This window comes from Malus sylvestris, chromosome 1 (assembly GCF_916048215.2).
Source record: "Malus sylvestris chromosome 1, drMalSylv7.2, whole genome shotgun sequence".
Classification (NCBI taxonomy): Eukaryota; Viridiplantae; Streptophyta; class Magnoliopsida; order Rosales; family Rosaceae; genus Malus; species Malus sylvestris.
The window spans coordinates 9,563,937-9,586,984 of NC_062260.1; the positions used below are offsets into that span (position 1 = coordinate 9,563,937).

A 23,048-nucleotide genomic window follows, 5' to 3' on the forward strand; every position below is an offset into this window, starting at 1 on the left:
AAAAAAAAAAATTTCTTTTTTTTCGGTCTGGGCCGCAGCAGGCGAGCCCAGGAAATAAACAAACAAACAAAAAATTTTGTCTTTGCGGGCTGGGCCGCTGCAATCGAGCCCAGCAAAAATTTGTATTTTTCCATATGGGGCTGAGAGACAGAGCCCGGATAGGGCTCGGGGAAAGGTCCAAAAAAAAATCCCAGCCGTGCTGGGTGTGCTTGGCAGGGGAAGAAAATCGGAAAAAGGTGGACGGCGCCACTGCAGGTGGTCGTGTCGAGGTTGTTGGAGCTCAGAGTGAGTCACGGTTGTCATGGACAACCACGGAGATAAAGAAATCTCAACGTATCAACAACTATAAAACCCTAAAAAAATTGAAATCGAATTAAAAAAATCTGACGAGATTTCGGTGAATCTCAGTTCAATTTGAAATGTGGGACGACTTCTAGTCGTCGGCGACGTGAATCAGAGGTTCAAAGCAATGGCTGCAGGCCATGCCGTGGCCAATGGACACCATGAAAGGTGTCGGGGTTGGTTTGCTGGGGACGCGATGGGCGTTGGGCTCTCGGCTCGGGAAAGCATGGGGATTGCAGGCTGCAGGCCTTGCAAGAAGATAGGCTAGCCATCGCAGGCTGCGGGCCTGGTTGCGTTGTAGCCTTGTGTGATGCAAAGGCACGGGTTCGAAGAACCCTAATTCCCCAATCGCAAATTTTTTTTTTTATTTTTTAATTCAATTATATTATATGCATGTATAATTCAATGAATCACATATTTACTTTGATGCATATGCAAATAATAGTTTCAATGCATGTACAGATGTAAGATTCAATTCATTACAAATATCAAATTCACATAATTGTAGCAATTTTGGTTATGAAGCATACACAATTTATGTAGAATCTAAAATACGTTAAACGTAAAGTTGGGTCATGCATCATGGTGAATGTTCATGCTATCAGGGCTTGCAAAATATCGAGTTAAAAGCCGTTGTTTGGAAAGAACCTGATTGCGTGATGATATGGATGAACTGGTTTGATGCAGAAAAAAATCTCCAACGTCAGATTCCTAAGCGCAGCGGTAGGAGCGTGCTGATAACGTGTTGTGGTCTATTTTTATCTAACAAAATAGAGAGGGCCGGCGACAGTGGGAGAGAGAAGAGAGATGTGTGTTTGTAGAATTGTAGGGGAATGTGTGTGTTGTTATCCCTCCTACATTGTGCCTTTATTTATAGTAGTAAAGGGAGAGAATATATTCCTTCTCCTCCAAGTAATACAAGTTGTAATAGGAAAGGATAACTAGAATCAAATTTAATCTAGGATTTACACAATCATACTTATTCTAGGAATGTTTACAACAAATATATCCCTATATACACTAAGATTTACACAATCACATTCCTAATTTAATAAGACGGCAACATTTCCTATATTTTAACATATTTTATAATTTTTTATATTTTACCAAAAAAAATATATTTTTATATTACTATGAATAAAAAATAAAAGAAAAAATATTTTTGATGAAAAAAAAAAAGAAAAAATGTTTTTATATTGCTATAAATAAGAAACAAAATAAATAACAGTTGTTATAATTGGAACCGCAGCTACAGGATAGTGAAAACGCAGATCCTAAACCCTAAACCCTAAGCCCCTAAGCCCTCTCCCCCCGGCAGTCTCTGTCCCTCCATCTCCATCTGTCATCAGCCTCTACCACCTCAGGCCTGGTTTCCCTTCATCTCTCTCCGTCATCGATCTCTGACCCTCATAGTTGCTACCGTCAAAGCCATCGCCGCCTCCACTGAAGCCCTTGCCTCTAAGATTCAGCCTCTACCACCACCGCACCCCGACCGAACCGATCGGAACTTCCCCTTCCGAGCCTATACTAGGATTCCCAAGGCTAAAATAGGCAGCAGAGAAAGCCAAACAGCAGAATGAAGCTGGATGTGAACATGTTGAGATACCTCTCCAAAGATGATTTTAGGGTTCTAACTGCTGTGGAAATGGGAATGAGAAATGTAAATAAACCCCTCTACTTGTTTTTTCTTTTTCCCGAAATCGGTTTAATTTCTCAGCAGAGCTGATAGCTGATTGCTTAATTACATATATCTATTTGAATTTCTCTTGCAGCATGAAATTGTTCCCTGTGAGCTGGTGGATCGCATTGCTTCACTCAAGTATGTAACATGTATCTACTTTTTAATTTTTTTTTGTTGTTGAATTCAAATCATTATCTTTTATTTTTTGTAACTTTGAATCTTTGATGATCTAATCGTTAAATTTATAGGCATGGGGGTACTTATAAGGTTCTCAAGAATCTGCTCAGGCATAAGCTCTTGCATCACGACTCATCTAAATGTAATGCACATGTTGTAATTGATTCAATCAATCAACAATAGTTTTGGTATGAAATTTGTCTTATTATGTCTTTGCTATCGTGTTCATGTGCGCCCAGATGACGGGTTTCGCCTCACCTACCTTGGTTATGATTTTCTCGCAATTAAGACTCTGGTCAATCGCGGAGTCTTTGTGTCTGTTGGCCGTCAAATTGGCGTAGGAAAAGAGTCTGGTACGCTACTCTTTTTGTTTATTTAACCAATTGAGACTGTTGTCAATCGTGTAGTAATATATTCTGTCATTGTAAACGAACTTATTTTTCTTTTCAAGATATATTTGAGGTGGCCACAGAAGATGGTACAGTTATGGCAATGAAGTTGCACAGGCTTGGTAGGGTTTCTTTTAGGGCTGTAAAATCTAAGCGTGATTACTTAAAACATCGGAGCAGTTATAGTTGGCTCTACTTGTCCCGCCTTGCTGCACTAAAAGAGTTTGCTTTTATGAAGGTTAGTTGTCTCTATCTTTTGGCATTTTTATCTTTTTGTGTTGCCCTATTGTGGCTTTATCATGTTGATTACGTGTATATATAATTTTGCTCTGCTTGAGCAGGCTTTAGAAGAGCATGGCTTTCCTGTTCCAAGTGCTGTGGATTGTAACAGGCATTGTGTGATTATGTCACTCGTACAAGGCTACCCACTGTAAGCTTCTTCTAAAAACTACTGGTTCAAATAATTGAATCATTTAGCATTGAACCTTCGTTTCTTTTGCCAAAAATAATAATAATTGAATGAGAAACCCTGGAAATAGTGTGTTACACAATGAAATTACCAGACATAATGTGTTTCCTTACGTTTCTTTTGGCGCTGGCTTGCCTAAGAATAAAAAAGATTAGAAAATGAATAAGAATGGTAACGATCATGCTGCTTCATGGAGCTATGGAATTCACTTCTGTCCTATAAAGTGTACAGGTGAAGCAGTTGCAGAACCCAGAGGTAGTTTTTGAAACAATCATTGGACTTGTTGTTCGCCTCGCAGAACATGGTTTAATCCACTGTGACTTCAATGAATTTAACATTATGGTATGCATTTGAGGCAGTCTCTGATAATTTAATTTTACAACACTGTTTGTCCTACTCCTATAGCCGACCCCACTTAGTGGGAAAAGGCTTTGTTGTTGTTGTTGTTGTTGTTTGTCCTACTCCTGCTCTCACTTGGTACGGTTTTCCGATATGTTCCATTAGTATTTCAGTTAATATATGCACTCCAAAGGCCTTATTAGTTTCTTATTTGAACTCATAGGTAAACTCGTAAATAATTCCAATTTTCTGGTATTTTAGATTGATGATGACAAGAAGGTCACCATGATTGATTTTCCACAAATGGTATCTGTATCACATCATAACGCACAGATGTAAGATCTGCTTCTTAAAAATGGCAGTAATTTATTGTTGATTATCTAAGTGTTTGATTTGTTTACTTGCCCAAAAGTTTTGTTTATCAGATACCGTATTCTCATTATATGAAATTCCCATGTTTCAGGTACTTTGACCGTGATGTTGAATGTGTCTTTAAGTTTTTTAGAAAGAGGTCAGTGTTCTTTTGGCAAGTTCACTTTCTGAATTTTTATATATAATATTCAAGGTTGTGAAACCCCTGAGCAGCATTTCTAGTTGGGTTGACGGAAGGAATGCATCCAGATGATATTTGGCACCATTTGCTTCATAACATTAGTTTAAGAGCAATACACTGAACAATAACATATAGGCTATGTGCAGCTAACAATCTGCTTATTTATCGACTCCTCCGATTTCATTATTTTCTTTAAGATCATTAGTATATGGTGGTGTCTTCTTACTTTTCATTTATCTGCCTGAGGTTAGGGTACATGTCAGTGGCATGTGAATAAAAAATGTTGGGGATAAAGGTTCTGCTTAGTTTGTTAAGATTCTTTCTTTTTCTCAGGTTCAACATGAATTTTCGAGAGTGCAGAGATGATATTGATGGAACAGAGGTAGATACAGATGAAAGTGGGAGGCTTTGTTTTTCTTCCATAGCCAAGGATGCTGTTTTTCTGGATAAGGAACTTGCTGCCAGTGGGTTTACTAGGAAGGATCAGGAAGACATTGAGAAGGTAATAAATTGACGTAAAGCATGGTAGATTCATATACATTCTTGTATTTGTGGAGCCAGACACTCATATTGTTCTTGCAAGGAAGATGTTCCACCCTTTTGGAAAAACTTTTCATTGGGTTATCGAGTGTATAGTCCACTCTGTGGTCACAATATACATTTCTATTTATGATCAAGTTCATTTAACCAAAAATGCCTTTTCAGTCATATACAAGACATCTCTGAGTCCAATATCGTTCTATTTATTTTTGTTGTAATGTTCTCAATATTATGTTGTTACATGCAGTTCATTGAAGGAAGTTTGGATAAGGGTGCTAGTTCTGGTGATGAAGGTGCTGAAGATGGCACAGACGTATCTGTGCTAAATGAAGCGAACATAGAGGGTGTTGATTCATTGCATTTGGTAGATCAGGTACATTTTTCACTTGATGTTGATGTCATGAAGAAATGGAGGATATTGGACCACATGCTAATTACACTTTGTTATAATAATTCAGGATCAGACTTCAAATTTAAAGCAGGAAGAGGAAGGAGTAGAGGACAATCTAAGAAACTGTGAAGCAGGCCCGAGCAGTAAAGCCGAATGTGAAGATGTGAATGACAAGGTAAGTCTTGAAATTGTGCTTCCGACATGGAATTGAAGTCAGGATTATTTAGGCCTTGGAGTGTACGGTCAATCATGGCCTGGCAGATATTAAGTAACTTATATTTACAACGTCATGGGTTCATAGCTTGTGGATCCATACCTTAATGCAGCTGTAATAGGCTAATAGCAGTTATTGTTGAAGTTTATTGTTATGTTAATGAAGTCAGTTTTGCTTAATTAAAGTTAAATGTAATTAGTGAAAGTGCATATAAACTGAGATGTAATTGTCTTTCAATCCAAAGAGAAATCAGTTTCTTTTACATTACACTGTAATGATATGGAAAAGCACTCTGAATAGTTTTGTTTCTGCAGGAGGGAGATAATGACACCGAAAAGGAAAATGATGCGGAGCTGGTAAAGCGCTTGAACAAGCAGAGACGGCGTGCCATGACAGCAGCCCGTGGGCGACGGAAGACTCTTTCCTCCAGAAATACCTACAAAGATAAGGGCGGTAGATCCTCTACCAGTTCCAAAATTCAGCATCAATTAAGCAGCTGGTAGAATATGTGAAGTCCCACCTCAAAATCCAAGCCTTGGTATCTATAAGTTCGAGTCTGCGCTTGTTTGGTATTTTATTGAATCAGAGAGTTTTCTCTAAGCATCGGGTATTTAAGCGGCATATTACATGTCATAATACACGTGGAGGAATGTTATAAATACTCATTAGTTTCAAAAACAAAAAATTAGATCCAAAAAGTGCTACCATCTTTCTTATAATATAGCTCTTTCACCTCAAAAGACTTCACCAGAATCCAGATTGTGGAAAACTTGACTTCTTTTCTTTCTTTTATGGTTCATTTAATTATAATGGTTTAGCCGACTCTACGGCTTGACCAAATTATCATGATAAATAGAATAAATGATCCCTCCACTCTAAAGGCTTGATAAAGTAGAATACATGATTTCTTTTGATAGATGGATATAGACACATAAAGCCAAAGTAGATAGATTTAATCAAATTTATCTAACAGTGATTAGCGAGATGATGAGCATCACTACTACTTAAAGGTTAAGATTGGTGAGCAAATACATATGGCAACTTTATTGTAACGGAAAAAGACAATCATGTCTATGCATTTTGGCAGCGGGAAAAAATATTTTCATAAGAAACAAAAATGTTGTAAACACACAATAAAAAACAAAAATGTTGTAAACACAAAATTGAACACCGGTTTTTTCAAGTGAAAAACCAAACCCCCGCCAACTTTCTCTCTCTTTCGCGGATCCAGATCGCCATGTGGACTGTGGACCTACTTTTCTAAAAGCCCAAATCCAATAAAACGCATATAATTACACGTTTCTGTCGACTCTCCCTTCTCCGACCTCCGACCTCCGACCACCGACCACTCTCTCCCCGCATGCCACGGAACAACGCTATCAAACGCCGGTGGCTCACCCCTCCTCGCATTTGCAGCGATCGGGTCGTCTGATCCAATTGACCCGTTTCACAAAACTGCGTCGTTTTTTTCTAGAGAAGAAGAAGAAGGAGAGATGTGGGTCTTCTACCTGATCTCTCTGCCCCTGACCTTGGGCATGGTTCTTTTCACGCTCAAGTACTTCGCCGGCCCGGAGGTCCCTCGCTATGTTATGATCACCGTCGGGTACACCTGGTTCTGTTCTCTCTCCATCATCGTCATTGTGCCCGCCGACATCTGGACGGTACTTTTTCCATACTCAATTCTGACGTCGTTTCTTTCAGTTTGTGGCTGTTTGAATTCGATTCCATTATGAGGGTTTTTCATATTTCTGAATTTTGAGGTGTTTCGATCAATTGGGTGCATTTTTTTTGAAACTTTTTCAGCTGGTTGTTTTGTTTATACATTTCTCTGCAGCTCAGTTTAGCTCGCCTAACTTTTTTGGGATTTCTGTTTCTTTTCTGTAATAATGCAGAAGCCTTGTGTTTTCAATTTCGGAGGGCTGATTTTGTTTTCACCTAAAGCATTGTGTTTTTTGGTTTCGAATATTTGAAATGATGTAAAGTTGGTTCATTGACTTACCCAATTGCATATTTGTCATTCAGGACTATCTGTTACTTGATCTACTGGTTCAAGTAATTATTTTGGCTATGCAACGATTGGTGGTTTCACGAATGTTACTGATTGTTTTATTACATTTGTAGACGATAAACCATATTGAGAGTGGAGGAATATCTTTCTTTTGGAGCTGGTCGTATTGGAGTACATTTTTATTAACTTGGTACGTAACATGGAAATTCATCAACTCTTTTAGTTGCCCCTTTTGTATATACTTGAGTAGCCTAAGGTTCAAAATTCCAGTTAGTGTATTATCTGGCTGTTACTATTCTCTATCTCTGCCTTGGTGATTAACATTACTGTCAAGTATCTCATATTGTGAGCCATTGGGCATGCGTATAATCCAAGCAATTGCTAACAATATTTTGGTCGAATAAGCTCCATCAAATGACTTTTCTGTGTTTGTGACCTTTTACTCAAAGTTTATATGTTCTGTTCTCTCTGTCCTGTTTTTTGTTTTCACTTTTCCAGAAGATTAATTTTTGGTACGAAATAGAAATCTTAGGAACATTCTACCCTATTGTTGAGTTTCTTTTAATGAACTGTTAGTTCTGCGCCATTTCTAATTTTAATCTTTGCAATCTTGATTATATGATTATCTGCCCTTTCAATTTGCCTTTGATTGGATAAATGGGTTTATAGCTAACTTGTAAATTTCCTCATATTTCTAAGTTATCTCTAAGCAGGACTGTGGTGCCCCTTATTCAGGGTTTTGAAGACGCTGGTGACTTCACCGTGACAGAGAGATTGAAGACTAGTGTGCATGTTAACTTGGTTTTCTATCTAATTCTGGGGTTTATTGGTCTTATTGGATTAATTCTTCTCATCAGCATGCACAAAAACTGGTTTGTTCCTTGTCCTCCAAATTTGATTTATATCCATGTCGATAGTAACTTCTTCTTAGGTTTTGCCTATTAGGAGTCTAGAGACATTAAATAAGTTGTTAAATTCTTATTTCAAATGGCCCTGCATCCCCATTTATGCGATAAATACTAAATTATTGCTCTATCTGTTTCTTTTGTGTTCTGAAATGATTTAAGGAAACATCGATGAACTTTCGATTTTTTAGGTTATTGATTAATAACAATGTGTTGAACGTAGTTTATAATTGACAGTAAGAGCAATTGGATGCGGTAGCAGTTTATTTAAGAACAGTAGAACACACATTAGAGTTTCACATCCAAGACATGTCTATGTAATTTTCTCTTTCCTAATAACCTATGAAATAATCATTTCTGCTACAATAGATGATTGGACTGGATAACATTGAAGTTAAAAAAGAGTAAGTACCTTGTAACTCGAGTGTGGGCACTAAGGTGGTAGGACAATGGTTCGACTCATTTGGCAGGGCTTGCTGTTGTATTTTACTGGCTGGCCCCTTCCAAGTTAAGTTGGGTCATAAAAAAAGTATGTAGTGCAAACTAGATGTAAAAAATTTGCTTAATTATAATTACAGACACAGTAGAGAAGGCTATAAGGAGTAGAAAGAAGATAATGTCGCAGCCAGTATAACAGGGCTCATCTTTTTTTCTTTATGATTTTCCTTGGCTATTTGAGCTGTCCTATACATTCCTCATTTCTTTCCATTTTTTTCCCTTTTTTTGCTTAATTAACAGGGGTGGAGGTGTTCTTGGTTTTGCCATGGGCTGCTCGAATACTTTTGGACTTGTTACAGGTGCATTTCTTCTTGGATTTGGTTTGAGTGAAATCCCAAAGGGCCTTTGGAAAAATTCCGATTGGACTATCCGCCAAAAAGTTCTATCTCATAAAATTGCCAAAATGGCTGTGAAACTTGACGACGCTCATCAAGATCTTTCAAATGCTATTGTGGTAACTCTCAGTTGTTAATGCAAAGACTTTTGTGTTTTCTTTTGCTCTCTGCTCTCCTTTTCCTTGTCAGAAAACTACACCATGCTATATTTATCAATGTTTTCGGGTTATTTAAATTTCTTTTAATGCATAAAAGTTGATTTTTCTGCAAGTTCGTCTGAAATTCTGAGTTGTTATCGTTGTTCATTTACCTTTCTGTAACTTGTAACCATGTACAAGTTACAGGTGGACATTTTTCCAGCCAGCTGCGAAATCTGATTCGACGGCCTTACCAGATTGGCCCGGTTTTCTTTTCTTATTCTGAATGAATTAAGTGAATACCTATTCAACCTGATAGAACCAGTTCTGTGTTGTTTTAAATGATTAACCCTAAATACGAACTCAACCCAATTTGAATAATACAGTAGTGAAATTTGTGTTGTTCGTATTCAGTCGATATTTGAACCAGTCTTGTGTTAAACCAAATGTACCAACACCTGTACTAAACCTGGTTTTCAGATAATATTAATCATGAACTTTATTCATTTACTTCTAATAAATATATTGACTAAATAGCAAATCATATTTTGGAATTGCTTCCATAGCTGACTTGGCTGAGTGCATGATTTTTCATTTTTCCTAGCAGAAGACTGTTACACTGTAACTTTGTTCATGCTCGAACTTTCCCTTTTCCGAACTGTACTCTTCCCCTCCTGTGATATCTCTCTCCTTTATCAGTTAGAAAATGAAGGGAGCCTTCACAAAGGTTGCTTAGGAGAAGTCTCAGCAGTCGGTAGAGCCCCAGAAAGAGAAGGCACCGGAGGGGGATCATTTGGAGCCTCAGTACTGGACAGAACCCTAGAAGGAGGAGGCATCAGAGGTTGATCATTCGAAGCTTCATTACGCGGTACAGCCCCAGAAGACGAAGGCAATAAATGCCTCTGGAACAAACCCACAAATCTCTGATGATCAAGTAAAACCTGACCATCAGTTTCCTTCATCTGGTCAAGCTTCCTCTTCATGTTTGTAGCATAGTCATGTGCGAGCCGGTGCAACTGTTTATTCTCATGCTTGAGCCCTCTAATCTCCTGTTTGAGACTCATCACTTCAGCCGCCAATGATTCAACTTGGCGGGTTCGAGCAAATAGACGTTGGGCCATATTAGACACAGAACCTGCACACTGAACACTGAGAGCCAGCGAATCCTTAACAGCTAACTCATCAGACCGTTTGGAAAGTAGTCTGTTATCTTTGGGAGTGAGAAGGTTCCTGGCCACCACCGCAGCGGTCATATCATTCTTCATCACGGAATCCCCAACGGTAAGAGGACCAGTAGGGGAGACGAAGGATGGGCGCCGTATGTTGTCTGGAGAAGGCGGGGCTGCCTCTTCAACAAGGTTCAAGTCAAAACGACGGTCGGAGGGGCCAGACATTTTCAAAGGTGTTGAAGAGAGAAGAGGTCGGACAAATCAAGATCTTAGAAGTGTAAGAATGAAGCTTCTACTGGTGGAGATTCAAGTGTGCTTTGGAACTTAATGCCAGCCCCTATAAAAATCTGCACTCGACGGAGCTTCAGAAATCGAAGAGGCGCCTGCTCAGAAATCGAAGAGGCGTTTGCTTTCTCAAAAGCTGGGCTGCTTAGAGATCACGAGGGTTGATCTCAGAAATCGAAGAGGCGTTTGCTTTCTCAAAAGTTGGGCTGCTCAAAGACCACGAAGGCCGATCTCAGAAATCGAAGAGGCGCTCGCTTTCTCAAAAGCTGGGCTCCCCAGAGACCACGAGGGCCGATCTCAGAAATCGAAGAGGCACCTACTTTTCCAGCCTTGTCAGCACCTGTCACACGCACACTCAGCTTTGCGGAAATTATGGGCATTCTGTCGAAGACTTCTGGGGAAGTAGAAAACACATGAATCTTACTGTTCAATCACCCACTTCCCACACGCAACAATAGCTCATGGGTACCACAGATAATTTTGCCAAAGTTTTCTGCCAAAGTTGAGCACGTGAAGCTTGCAGCTCCCACTACATCGCTCTGACCAAGAAGGGTAAAAGAATAGCAAAGAAACAGCACTAACAAAGTTTAGACCCATAAATTTTGAAGGTCTAGCTACCATATTATTACCCACAAGGGTAAAGGAACAGTACCACTGCTGGATAATTGGAAAGTCCCTGTGTGTCAACCTCTGTGCTTCGTGGCAAGGTAGACTAGCAAACATGCCCAACCTTTACTCACATTCGAGAAAACACTCCCAATAAGATTGCTTGCTCCAAAATCGAAGAGGCACCGTCCTCCGAATCTCGAGAGCCAGACTCCCAACATGACCACTTTCTTAAAAATCGAAGAGAGGGTAAAGGAACAGTACCATTGCTGGATAATTGGAAAGTCCCTGTGTGTCAACCTCTGTGCTTCGTGGCAAGGTAGACTAGCAAACATGCCCAACCTTTACTCACATTCGAGAAAACACTCCCAACAAGATTGCTTGCTCCAAAATCGAAGAGGCACCGCCTTCCGAATCTCGAGAGCCAGACTCCCAACATGATTACTTTCTCAAAAATCGAAGAGACACTGCTCCCCGAATCTTCGAGAGCCAGACCCCCAGCATGATTGTTTTCTCAAAAATCGATAAGGCATCGTTCTCCGAATCAATCGAAGAGGCGCTCGCTTTCTCAAAAGCTGGGCTGCTCAGAGACCACGAGGGCCGATCTCAGAAATCGAAGAGGCACCTACTATTCTAGCCTTGTCAGCACCTGTCACACGCACACTCAGCTTTGCAGAAATTATGGGCATTCTGTCGAAGACTTCTGGTGAAGTAGAAAGCACATGAATCTTACTGTTCAATCACCCACTTCCCACACGCAACAATAGCTCATGGGTACCACAGATAACTTTGCCAAAGTTCTCTGCCAAAGTTGAGCACGTGAAGCTTGCAGCTCCCACTACATCGCTCTGACCAAGAAAGGTAAAAGAATAGTAAAGAAACAACACTAACAAAGTTTAGACACATAAATTTTGAAGGTCTAGCTACCATATTATTACCCACAAGGGTAAAGGAACAGTACCATTGCTAGATAATTGGAAAGTCCCTGTGTGTCAACCTTTGTGCTTCGGGGCAAGGTAGACTAGCAAACATGCCCAACCTTTACTCACATTCGAGACAACACTCCCAACAGGATTGCTTGCTCCAAAATCGAAGAGGCACCGCCCTCCGAATCTCGAGAGCCAGACTCCCAACATGATTACTTCCTCAAAAATCGAAGAGACACTGCTCTCCGAATCTCGAGAGCCAGACCCCCAGCATGATTGCTTTCTCAAAAATCGAAGAGGCATCGTTCTCCGAATCTCGAGAGCCAGATACCACAGACCACTTTTTCAAAGTGCTCTGACAGAGTTAAAACATGTGAAACTGGCAGCTCCCACTACCGTGCTATGACCAAGCAGGGTAAATGAATAGCATTACTACTTGTTGTTAGGGAGACTCCTATATATGTCGACCTCCATCCCCAACGGACAGGCAGACCTGCAAAAATGCTCAACCCTTCATCATATCTGAGAGGGCACTCCCAACGAAGCCTTTCGAAATATTCAGCTTTCTTTCCCCCCGATAATACCTCTGCAAACAAGCTATACTAGAGCAAGAATATCTCATATCATCAGGGTTAAAAGCAAGAGTATCCCATATCATGCTTTTTCCCTGTCTTTTCCTTTGGCCTTGTTTTTACCTGCAAGACAAGGAGAAAGAGAGCAATCAGTCAGCACTTGGAATCAAGCTTCCAGCCAGGAACTGACTGCCTGGAACCCCTTACCTGATTACTTACCTGGCATTGCTCTCGAGTACTCATCTTCAACATCTTATGTGTCCAGGGAAGATTCCGCATCTGCTTGAGGAACAGATAGGGCAAGTGCGAAGGATACAAGGAAGCATGTGGAGACAAGCGTAACAGCACACGTGCCGATACATCCATTACTCTGTCAAAAGCAAAAGTATCCCATATCAGCAGGGTGGAACGTACTCTAGATTTGATGGACTTGTTTTGACCCTCAAATTCTTCAGTCGGCCTTATACTCTGGAGGAAACCAGAAAACCCTCCAGCTCAGTTCAAGAATAAGCCTGTGGAAAGTTACTTCTTCAAAAGCAAAAGTATCTCATATCATCTCTTCTCATTTTTCTTCTCTTTATCCTTCATGCTGCTGCAAGATGGGGAGAAGGTGAACAATCAGTCGGAGCTCTGATTGCTTACCTTGTCTGTCACCTCTTTCAGCAGACCCCCTAGCTCGGCGACATGGGGGACTCCTACTACATGGTTTGTATCGCGCTTGACCAAGCTTGAAACTACAAGTAAGCTTCAAGTGAAATTGATACATTACCTTGTGCATCTCCACCAGTTAAAGATACCACCCCTGGATGGAGGAAGAGTACTTCCAGAGAAGATGCCACATCTACCTATGAGACAGATAAGGCAAGTCAAGACGACACCACACTCCGATACTTAGAAGTTTCGTGATTACGAGATCATTCTCCCACAATATTTCCTAATGTCATTTGTACTAAATCATTCACTTGTACTCACTAAAGGAGAGCTTGAACCTATGTACTTGTGTAAACCTTTCACAATTAATGAGAACTCTTCTATTCCGTGGACGTAGCCAATCTGGGTGAACCACGTACATCTTGTGTTTGCTTTCCTATCTCTATCCATTTATATACTTATCCACACTAATGACCGGAGCAATCTAGCGAAGATCACAAAAAGCGACCGTTTTCGCTACCTAGGATCTATCTTGCAAGAGAACGGAGAATTAGATGGAGATCTCAACCATAGAATACGAGCTGGATGGATGAAGTGTAAGAGTGCATCCGGCGTGTTGTGTGACCGTCGTAGGCCACTGAAGCTCAAGGGAAAATTTTATAGGACGGCAATAAGGCCAGCGATGTTGTATGGCACAGAATGTTGGGCGGTGAAGCATCAACACGTACACAAAATGGGTGTAGCGGAGATGAGGATGCTTTGTGGGATGTGTGGGCACACGAGAAAGGATAAGATTGGGAATGAGGATATCCGAGGTAAAGTAGGAGTAGCCGAAATTGTAGGAAAGATGAGAGAAAATCGGCTCCGATGATTTGGACATGTGCAAAGAAGGCCGACTGACGCTCCGGTTCGATGATGTGACTACGGGACAGAGGTTCAGGGCCGAAGGGGTAGAGGAAGACCTAGGAAAACTTTGGAAGAGACTCTAAGAAAAGACTTAGAGTACTTGGATCTAACGGAGGACATGACACAAAACCGAGCGCAATGGCGTTCTAGGATTCATATAGCCGACCCCACTTAGTGGGAAAAGGCTTTGTTGTTGTTGTTGTTGTATCAAAGTCATGGATATCTCTCAAGGGCTCACAGTTCTAGCAGCTTAGGCTGACCACGCATTTGATCTCAGACCTACTTTGGTGTTTATATTCTAATTTTGTGTAATGCTGAGAGTCAATCTCAGCTTTTTTTGTGCAAGTTCAATAGAACGTTTCATGTCTGTTCAACTGTCTTAACCTAAGAGCTTTGTATGCTTTTATCTTGTATGCTTCTGTTATTCTCAATGAAATCTTTACCTTTGTAAAGATTCTAGAAGAGAACTTTCAAGGATTACATATGTTCATATACACAAAAAGGGTTGGGGGAGAGGAGGAAGGGAGATGGTCCCCAACATGTGATATCATATTCCCAACATATGTTGTATCTATGACAATGGGGAAATGCATGCAAGGCTGCTAATGCATTTGTGGGAAAAGAAGTTACATTATTTGCATTGTTTCCTTTTTGGCTGTGTGTGTTTGGTTACTCCCTTCAGAAATGTTGTAATTTTTCTGATCTTTGCCTTTGTGATAAATTCATGTCTCATGTTTCCTTAAAAGTTGAAAGTTCTTCAAAGTTTTTACCCCCCTTTGTCTTCTTGGCATGAACTATGCTTTCCAGTTTTCACTGTAGTGTTGTAACTTGTATCTTTGTAGTTTCTCACAGTATGATTGTACTTCTATATAACTTTGATTTGATATTACTTTTCTCGAAACTTAATGGTTTGCTCATTAGGTTGCCCAAGCAACATCCACTCAGATGTCCAAGCGCGATCCTTTGAGACCCTACATGGATATTATAGACAACATGTTAGCTCAAATGGTATTTATTTACTTATTTACAAAATTGAAAAGAAACGAAATTGATCCTCACTATTTCTGTAATTGTTCTCTTTGTAATATTTTTCCCTCTCTTACCAGTTCAGGGAGGACCCATCCTTCAAACCACAAGGTGGCCGATTAGGTGAAAACGACATGGACTATGATACTGACGAAAAATCAATGGCAACACTTAGGCGTCATCTTCGGGGAGCCCGGGAAGAGTATTATCGGTACAAAAGGTAAACTGCTCTGCTGAATACATGTCTGTATGTTCGTCATCTTCATCTGCATGCTATTCACTTAAGTTTTTTTGCATTTGTTTGTGAGTAAATCGATGTTTATTCAGGATGTAAATGTTCTATATAATCCATAGTGATCAGGAACTATATAAGTTGCAAATTTCTTTTAGATGGCTGTCTTGCTGCTTGTAAAACAATCTTATGATGTGTGCTCCTTTTAGTTGATCTTTGTTGTAGTTTTTCATTTGGAAAAATATTACTTTTAGAAAACATTCTTACGTGTCAATGTTTTTGCATATATTGAATTAGAATTTACCTTTCTGCTTAATAATGGAAAAACTTATTTGTTGGAATTGTATGTTTAATTCAGTCTATGCAGTAATGCATTACCAATCAGGTTGCTGATATGTAAATAAGTTTGTTGTCCTGTAATTTTTCCTTTCTAGTGTTGCTTTGCTGTTAGTGTTGCCATCCTCACCTTTTGTATTATAAATCAAGATATAACTGAAGGTTTGTGTACTGTTTTCTACTGGATGCACGCTGATGGAATCAGCATATATAAATGTTAAGTACTGGTATTTACTATTTATTGTCACAAATAAGTATATGATGTATTTAATAATACTGTGGCATTCAAGTTTTTATTATGGATTTAGGATCCAGAGTCAACTACTATTTTCACCTTCTGACTCAGTATTCTACTGGATTTGTAATTATAATAGTTAGGTTCGTTTTATCTAAAATTTGCCACTAGTTTTGCAGTGAGTATATGACTTATGTTTTGGAGGCCCTTGAACTTGAAGATACTATAAAAAATTATGAACGCCGGAGTTCTACTGGATGGTATGCCTCTGATCCTGCTTTCTCTATTCTTATTCCATCGTTACATGTATGCTACAAACGTGCACCAACATGCACACACACACACACACACACATATATATATGGGGTAATGTTCTCATCCCAAATATCTTAAATGTTACGTTGCTAAAGTGTCAATAGTTGATCACACATGCAAACAAAAATCCGTTTGATTATTGGTCCAGAGTAACAATCAGACAGCATAAGATGTTAGACTGACTGGAAAGAATATATACATATATATACACACACACACATAAATTGGATCGCTGAAAAAACTTACGGAATGATTACTATCTCAAATATGAGGGATCCCTCAATGGAGGGGGGCGGATCCATGGCATCACTTTTTTTTACACAGCTTTTAGAATATTAAAAGTGGTGCCACGGATCTGCCCCCATGTATAAAATATAATTATGTTCTTGACTATTAATCAAAAGAAAAAGAATTCTTGACCTTGTACATGCTACCATTTCAGGAAATATGTCTCAAGCTTCAGACCTACTCGAACTGGCACATTAGGATCCCTTGTTGATACAATAGGTAACATTCAGATCAATAAATTCCTTTCTACATTAAATTTGAAGTACTTGGCACGGCCGAGTTATGAATTCCATCTCCCGGTTGTTTTGTTAAGTTGCATGTAGGGTCTTGTATATGCTTTAATGTAAATAGGATACATACATGTGAAGACAGAACTTTATATTGTCTTATCTTGACTATAGAAATACATTCTTGATAAACCCAGTCTTACTTTATTTTCATGCATCTTTCCACCATAAAGCTTCTTAGAGTATCTCCAAGGGAGTATACAAACCAAGTTGGCAAAATTGTAGTATACGAACTAATGTGGCATGTTGCCTACCCATTGGTCTCATAAAAAAAAAAAAAAGAAGGGTCACTCCATGGGACTAGGCAAAATTGTATTATATTGTTCTAATTTTTTTTGTTTTTTTGAACCAAAAAAGATGTAAATGGTAAAACTTGCGGAATGATTACTACAAGGTGTCCCTCAAATAAGGTTATTTGCCTGCTCATTTGCCTACACATTTATATACTCCCTTGGAGATGCTCTTAAGCCTCAATATTATATTTTTGGTAATGGAACATAAAATTAATGTATATGAAGCTTTATCTTGTTTGAATATTAAAAAGTCAAGCTCTAAACTGAAATCAAGTTTAATTCTGTCCCTTTTGCAGAATTCTTATGGCGCTGCATACTAAGCAAAGAAGCTGAGAAACTTTTGGCTATCATACTTGGTATCATTTCAGTTGCTATTCTTTTAGCAGAGGCAACTCTTCTTCCTCGAGTTGATCTATCTCTCTTTTCAATTCTCATCAATTCTGTTGGAAAGCAAGAGGTTCTTGTACAGGTGGGTGATATGTATTTTAGTAAGTTGTAGTCTTTTTGTTCTGTCAAATTTTGAAGGTCAATATTTCTCGCCCAGGTTTCATTGCTGGACAAAGTGTTTAAAAGGAAAAATTGAACAAAGCTAGTTGCATGTGTTCATTGGACTAGTATGAATCCACATCTTTGTGACAAGTTGCACATAGAAATGATTAGAAGTGAATTGATCTTCTTATATAACGTGTCTGGTCTTCTTATTTGAAGGAAAGCTGTTTCTTTTTATTACACTACTGCTCACTGATGTAAATTTGTTTAATCAACTATTTCCCAGGTATTTGCCTTTGTTCCTTTGCTGTATATGTGCATCTGCACATACTACTCCTTGTTCAAAATTGGTATGTTGATGTTTTACTCATTAACACCCAGGCAAACAAGCTCAGTCAATTTGCTTATGATATGCTCGTAAGTTTTGATCTTAACTCTAGTTTTACGACTTGAAGGTCTTACTCATCTTTTGTTAAAACAGTACTCACATTCCATTTTCATCATATCTTCCAGGATGGTTGCTCGTTATGCTCCTCCAGTTTCATACAATTTCCTTAATCTCATTCGTCTTGGTGAACATAAGACTATATTTGAGAAGGTATTCTCTCATCCATCTCATCTGTTCCTCTCTTACTTTGCATCCTTTCCATTTATAGTGATAAGAGGTTCTTGCTGCAAAGCCAACTTAAAAGCTTTCAAACTTTTGTCATGATTTTAATTTAAATCTAAATACTCTTGGGCAAATGCAAGTCTAACAAAAATAAAAATAAAAATCTTCGGTAGCATCTGGATTTGTTTTTTTTTTCTTTTTTTCAAGTGATGTCCTCTTTTCTAAACATAATAACATTCATGAGTAACACCATTTTTCCCTGGTTGGGTCTTATGTTTTCAAAACTCTTGATTGATGTCATAGTTTTCTCACATTTGTAAATTGTTGACCAAAAAAATTGGATTTTTCATCAATTGTAAATTCGCTTTCAAACGTTGCCATAATTTTCCCATGTAGTTTTGGGTTCAGCATTAGTTATATTAGATTTTGGCTTGTTTGTATAACTGTTGAACTTCCCTTCCTGTAGTAGATAACTGACTACTTTTCCGTTGTATTTGGGGATATTTTATGGCAGCGAATGGGAAACATTGATCAAGCAGTCCCTTTCTTTGGGAGTGAGTTTAACAGAATATATCCACTTATCATGGTTGTGTACACCCTGTTGGTTGCATGCAATTTTTTTGACCGCATGATTGATTTTTTTGGGAGCTGGAAGCGATTTAGGTTTCGAACCGAGGTTGATGATATGGATGGTTTTGATCCATCTGGATTAATTATTTTACAAAAGGGTAAGCTTATGCCATGATATGCTCTTCTTGCAAGGCATAAACTACTATTCACTTGGGCGGGCCATCTGTGAATTTATCATCTTTTTTCTCTTTTTGGTTAAAAATTTCCATATCTGTTGTGAATGACTAATTAACTTGTTCTCGTTTCCTCAGAACGATCTTGGATTGAACAAGGTCTGAAAGTTGGTGAACATGTTATACCCCTAGCTAGGAATTTCAACAGCACGGATGTTGAGACGGGCAGCAACAACATGGTACATTAATAGTTAGCATGCAAGATGTTTGGATTTACTGAGTAAATTATTTGGCATACTGTAGCTATCCTAATACGTGATTTCTTTTCTGGTTCATATTATCCTTTTTCTTCCTCATGCTTTAGTTCGTTTCCCAACTTTTCAGGATAGGACTCATGTTGAACTGAAAGCAACAACCAGTCTAGGCACTGAGGGTGCAAATGGAACTTCCTCAAAATCCTTGAGAGACGAATCTCGTATTAGATATGGCTCAAGCAAAGAAGCCATACTTAGATATGGCTCAAGCAAAGAAGCCATCAGCAACAAGTATGCTGCCATTAGAGATCAGAGCAGGCAATCATCTTCGAATACAAATCAGAATATTTCTGCTGTCAAGGTCTCCTTGCTTGATGAAGGGAACTCTAACCCTGATAGCACGGCAGGAGGGTTACATACTGGTTTGTCCTCAAAGTGGGAATCAATGAAAAACGGTTTCCAAAATTTCAAGGCAAACATAGCGGCCAAAAAATTTATTCCCTTGCACCAAGTTCAAGATACTGTAGAGCTATCTCGTGCTTCATCTAATGAGTCCCTCGATGAGATATTCCAGAGATTGAAACGGCGGTCGGTAGACCATGTGAGTTATGTTGACGAGGGTGAAGATGGCATGGAGGGGAAGTCTGGTCCCAGCAGATAATATTTGTAATCTGTTCTAGGTAATGAACTTTACCCTTTTGGAGTTGGGAATTATAAGCCCCATAGAATATATAGAGTTCCCGTGGCGAAGGCTGATATCGTTTGCTTGCGCTGCGATTGTCTGCGAAGATTAGTCCGGCCTGGGAGGATATTTTGCGATGCTGAAACTACATACATTTAGCAGCTGCTAGTCGGAAGGCTCGAACAATTTGACAGGTAAAATAGGAATACTTCAGTGCTCTGTAAAAAATAAAAGAAAGAAATGCCAGTGTTGGGGAATGTTTGTATTTCAATTATACGTGTAATTGTAAAAGCATGTCACCATTTGTTTCTCCACTGCCAACACCTTGGAGCCGATTAATATTCACCAGAAATGCACTTTCTTTTGATATGCAGTGCAATATTTCGAACACTAGTTACAATTTTCTATTTTCCGTATGACAGTATTTACATTTTCATTACAATAGGAGCGTATGCATCAAATTTATTCACCAAATAATATATCTCCTCCGATGCCTTTATTTTCTTTATAGCATTTATTGAAAAGCACGTAAACATGCCAAAATGTAAAAATTTGGGTGAATAGATTGTCATGTAATTGGGTGAGTAAATGAGTAACCGTGGGCTTAGTGAAATGAAATTTTCTGCACCCAAAATGAGTGTGGTATCTCTGTGGCCTTAATTAATGACTAATACGTATGTATAAACTTATTTTTTCTTATTTTATTGTCATAAATTTAATGTGTCAAACAACAATTGAGGTCACAGAGATGCCACACTCATTTTGAATGTAGAAAATTTGATCTCAAGATTAGGATGTATTTAATCCATATTTTACGAGATAAAATATTATTAAATGTCACATTAATACGTCACTTACTATGTTACATATGATATATTTAATCGAATGAGGATCCTCTCCGGATCCTCTTTGTGAGGATCCTGGGGATCCTTAAATAGCGTCCGTTTACTGTACATCGTGTGGTCAGAAATCATTTTAAATACTTTTATTTAAAATTAAATATGAATAGTACTTGACGAAAAATGGTCGCACGATGTACGATGAACGAACACGATTTGAGGATTCTCAAAATTCTCACAAAGAGAATCCTCATTCTATTTAATCCATATTTTACGAGATAAAATATTATTAAATATCACATCAACAAGTCACTTACTATGTTATGTCATGTAAACATGTGACATTCCCTTCCATCTAATCCTCCTCATCAAACAATCCGGACTCTTGAAATTTGATCTAACGGCTAAAGTTATTATAACTTTTAAAGTGGGCCCGTGTTTTTAGCTGTTGGATCAAATTTCAAAAGCCCGGATTCTTTGATGAGGAGGATTAGGTGGAACGGATCCAGAGAGGATCCCTTTCCACATTGTAGCATCAAAGCATCTTTAATGAGAAATGCGAAATGTCAGCTTTGAAATTGGCAAATTTAAAAATAATATTTGTCTACTCAAAGGATTAATAGAAACTCCTACTAAAAACTCTTTGCTGCTGACTCACATATATTCATGTCTATAATTAGAACTGTCCACATTATAAATTATCTTATAAAGATTATCTTAGCAACAAAAAAAAAGTTTTTTAGTCATCGAACTTTATAAAAATAGATAGATAGAAATGGTAAAAGTATTACGACCGTCTATCTATTTGCAATAGTTGATTGACTAAATGACCTTAGTTTTAATTCATTTTTTGTTGAAATGATCTTTACAATGTAATTTATAATATGAATGGTTCCACGTAGGCACAAAGTTATGGGAATCATGCACCAAAAATTTTGAGTAGAAGTTCTTACTCATCTTTAAGTAGCCAAACTACACATACTATGACACACCATGACCCGGAATGTCCCCTAGGACCCCGAATCGAGCCGTGCTGGCCGACACCTGGAAGGTGATGAAACCATAAAGTGTGATAATGTATAAATGTGAATAAATTAAAATCTAAAAATTTCTAAGTACACGAGTGCGCGATGAGCGGGTCTGGAGCCATTTCATGCGTGATACAGGGCATAAGTAAAGTACAGTAAGGTAAGATAATGACTATACCATCAAAAGAAACCGCCTACATTGGGAAGTGCCACGAATCCTCATCGATACGGAATTTTGCTGCTAGAACCTGGAGGGGTACAAAAACAGAAAATGTGAGTGAGTGAAACGAAACTCTTCAAACCAATTCCAACTACCAAAGATAGTAGCCCCTCGCCGCAATACCTGTTTAATTTCCCGGAAAATAACAGGCATGATTATAAATCAAAACCATAACCAAAATGATAGTCTTACGGTTATGCTTTGTCAAATATCTTAACGGAATGAGTAACCCAAGTGAAATAAACTAATAGGAAATGGCATGTTAGCCGGAACCACCCATCATGTACGGTTGAATCAATATCTCATCCCATATATGCTAGCAGCTCATCACCAATCTCATCATAAGTATATACTAGCATCTCATCATATATCATCACATATATGCTAGCATCTCATCACATATCTCATCATAAATATATGCTAGCATTTAATCACATATCTCGTCATAAATATATGCTAGCATTTCATCACATATCTCATCATAAATATATGCTAGCATCTCATCATATATCATCACATATATGCTAGCATCTCATCACATATCTCATCTCATCACATATCTCATCATAAATATATGCTAGCATTTCATCACATATCATCACATATATGCTAGTATCTCATCACATATCTCGTCATAAATATATACTAGTATTTCATCACATATCTCTTCATAAATATATGCTAGCATCTCATCATATACTAGCCGGAGTCACTTCACGTGACTTGTACGGCATATTCATATCTCATCAATTAATCTAGCCGGAGTCACCTATAGTGACCTATACGGCATATTCGTATCTCATCAATCAATCTAGCCGGAGTCACCTATAGTGACCTATACGACATTATGCCTGCACACGAGTCGGAACCACTGTAGTGGTCTGTATGACAGGACTGGGTGTAAATGAATATGCTCAAGTGCTACGATCATGTGAAAAGTCACCTACGAGTCGGAATCACTTATAGTGGTCTGTACGACAGGCTTGTGCACCTACCTTGAATTCAAGGTGAGCGTATGGTGCGGGAGGTGAACATTACGTGAAAGGGCTGTGCCCTGGCCACGGGCAGATGCACTAAC

General features: G+C 38.7%; 2 protein-coding genes and 1 long non-coding RNA gene across 4 annotated transcripts; all 3 read left to right on the forward strand.

Annotated features, from left to right (window-relative positions):
• Positions 1–1,565: 1,565 nt before the first annotated feature.
• On the forward strand, positions 1,566–5,835 carry LOC126628367 (serine/threonine-protein kinase rio2-like). Of its 2 annotated transcripts, XM_050298013.1 has the most exons (13): positions 1,566–2,002; positions 2,115–2,161; positions 2,272–2,342; positions 2,440–2,553; positions 2,652–2,827; positions 2,931–3,019; positions 3,283–3,400; positions 3,659–3,732; positions 3,861–3,908; positions 4,284–4,452; positions 4,738–4,863; positions 4,949–5,056; positions 5,410–5,835. In XM_050298013.1, exons 1-13 carry the CDS (start codon positions 1,919–1,921, stop codon positions 5,596–5,598), a joined length of 1,413 nt encoding a protein of 470 aa, XP_050153970.1. In that variant the 5' UTR covers positions 1,566–1,918; the 3' UTR covers positions 5,599–5,835. The 2 variants fall into 2 exon arrangements, with proteins under 2 accessions (XP_050153970.1, XP_050153977.1); XM_050298020.1 differs by lacking the exons at positions 3,283–3,400; positions 3,659–3,732.
• Positions 5,836–6,342: 507 nt separating this feature from the next.
• LOC126628359 (uncharacterized) lies at positions 6,343–20,256 on the forward strand. The gene is made up of 14 exons (XM_050298006.1): positions 6,343–6,756; positions 7,217–7,293; positions 7,817–7,975; positions 8,747–8,960; positions 15,015–15,101; positions 15,200–15,339; positions 16,102–16,182; positions 16,680–16,744; positions 17,402–17,574; positions 17,881–18,011; positions 18,108–18,192; positions 18,719–18,932; positions 19,086–19,186; positions 19,332–20,256. The coding sequence occupies exons 1-14, from the start codon at positions 6,589–6,591 to the stop codon at positions 19,860–19,862; spliced, it is 2,226 nt and encodes a 741-aa protein (XP_050153963.1). The 5' UTR covers positions 6,343–6,588; the 3' UTR covers positions 19,863–20,256.
• Positions 8,970–13,607, forward strand: LOC126628375 (uncharacterized). Its single transcript, XR_007625401.1, has 2 exons — positions 8,970–11,040; positions 11,956–13,607. It is a non-coding gene; the product is annotated as an uncharacterized LOC126628375 (long non-coding RNA).
• Positions 20,257–23,048: the final 2,792 nt, after the last annotated feature.

What these genes read in the sequence shown, in the direction of transcription:
- LOC126628367 (XM_050298013.1), top strand. Translation starts at nt 1,919, where the DNA reads ATGAAGCTGGATGTGAACATGTTGAGATACCTCTCCAAAGATGATTTT. An exon ending in TCACATCATAACGCACAGAT is followed by an intron (nt 3,733 to 3,860) that starts GTAAGATCTGCT and finishes CCCATGTTTCAG; the next exon opens with GTACTTTGACCGTGATGTTG. An exon ending in TTTAAGTTTTTTAGAAAGAG is followed by an intron (nt 3,909 to 4,283) that starts GTCAGTGTTCTT and finishes TCTTTTTCTCAG; the next exon opens with GTTCAACATGAATTTTCGAG.
- LOC126628359 (XM_050298006.1), top strand. Translation starts at nt 6,589, where the DNA reads ATGTGGGTCTTCTACCTGATCTCTCTGCCCCTGACCTTGGGCATGGTT. An exon ending in ATCAGCATGCACAAAAACTG is followed by an intron (nt 7,976 to 8,746) that starts GTTTGTTCCTTG and finishes CTTAATTAACAG; the next exon opens with GGGTGGAGGTGTTCTTGGTT. An exon ending in AATTTGCTTATGATATGCTC is followed by an intron (nt 18,012 to 18,107) that starts GTAAGTTTTGAT and finishes CATATCTTCCAG; the next exon opens with GATGGTTGCTCGTTATGCTC.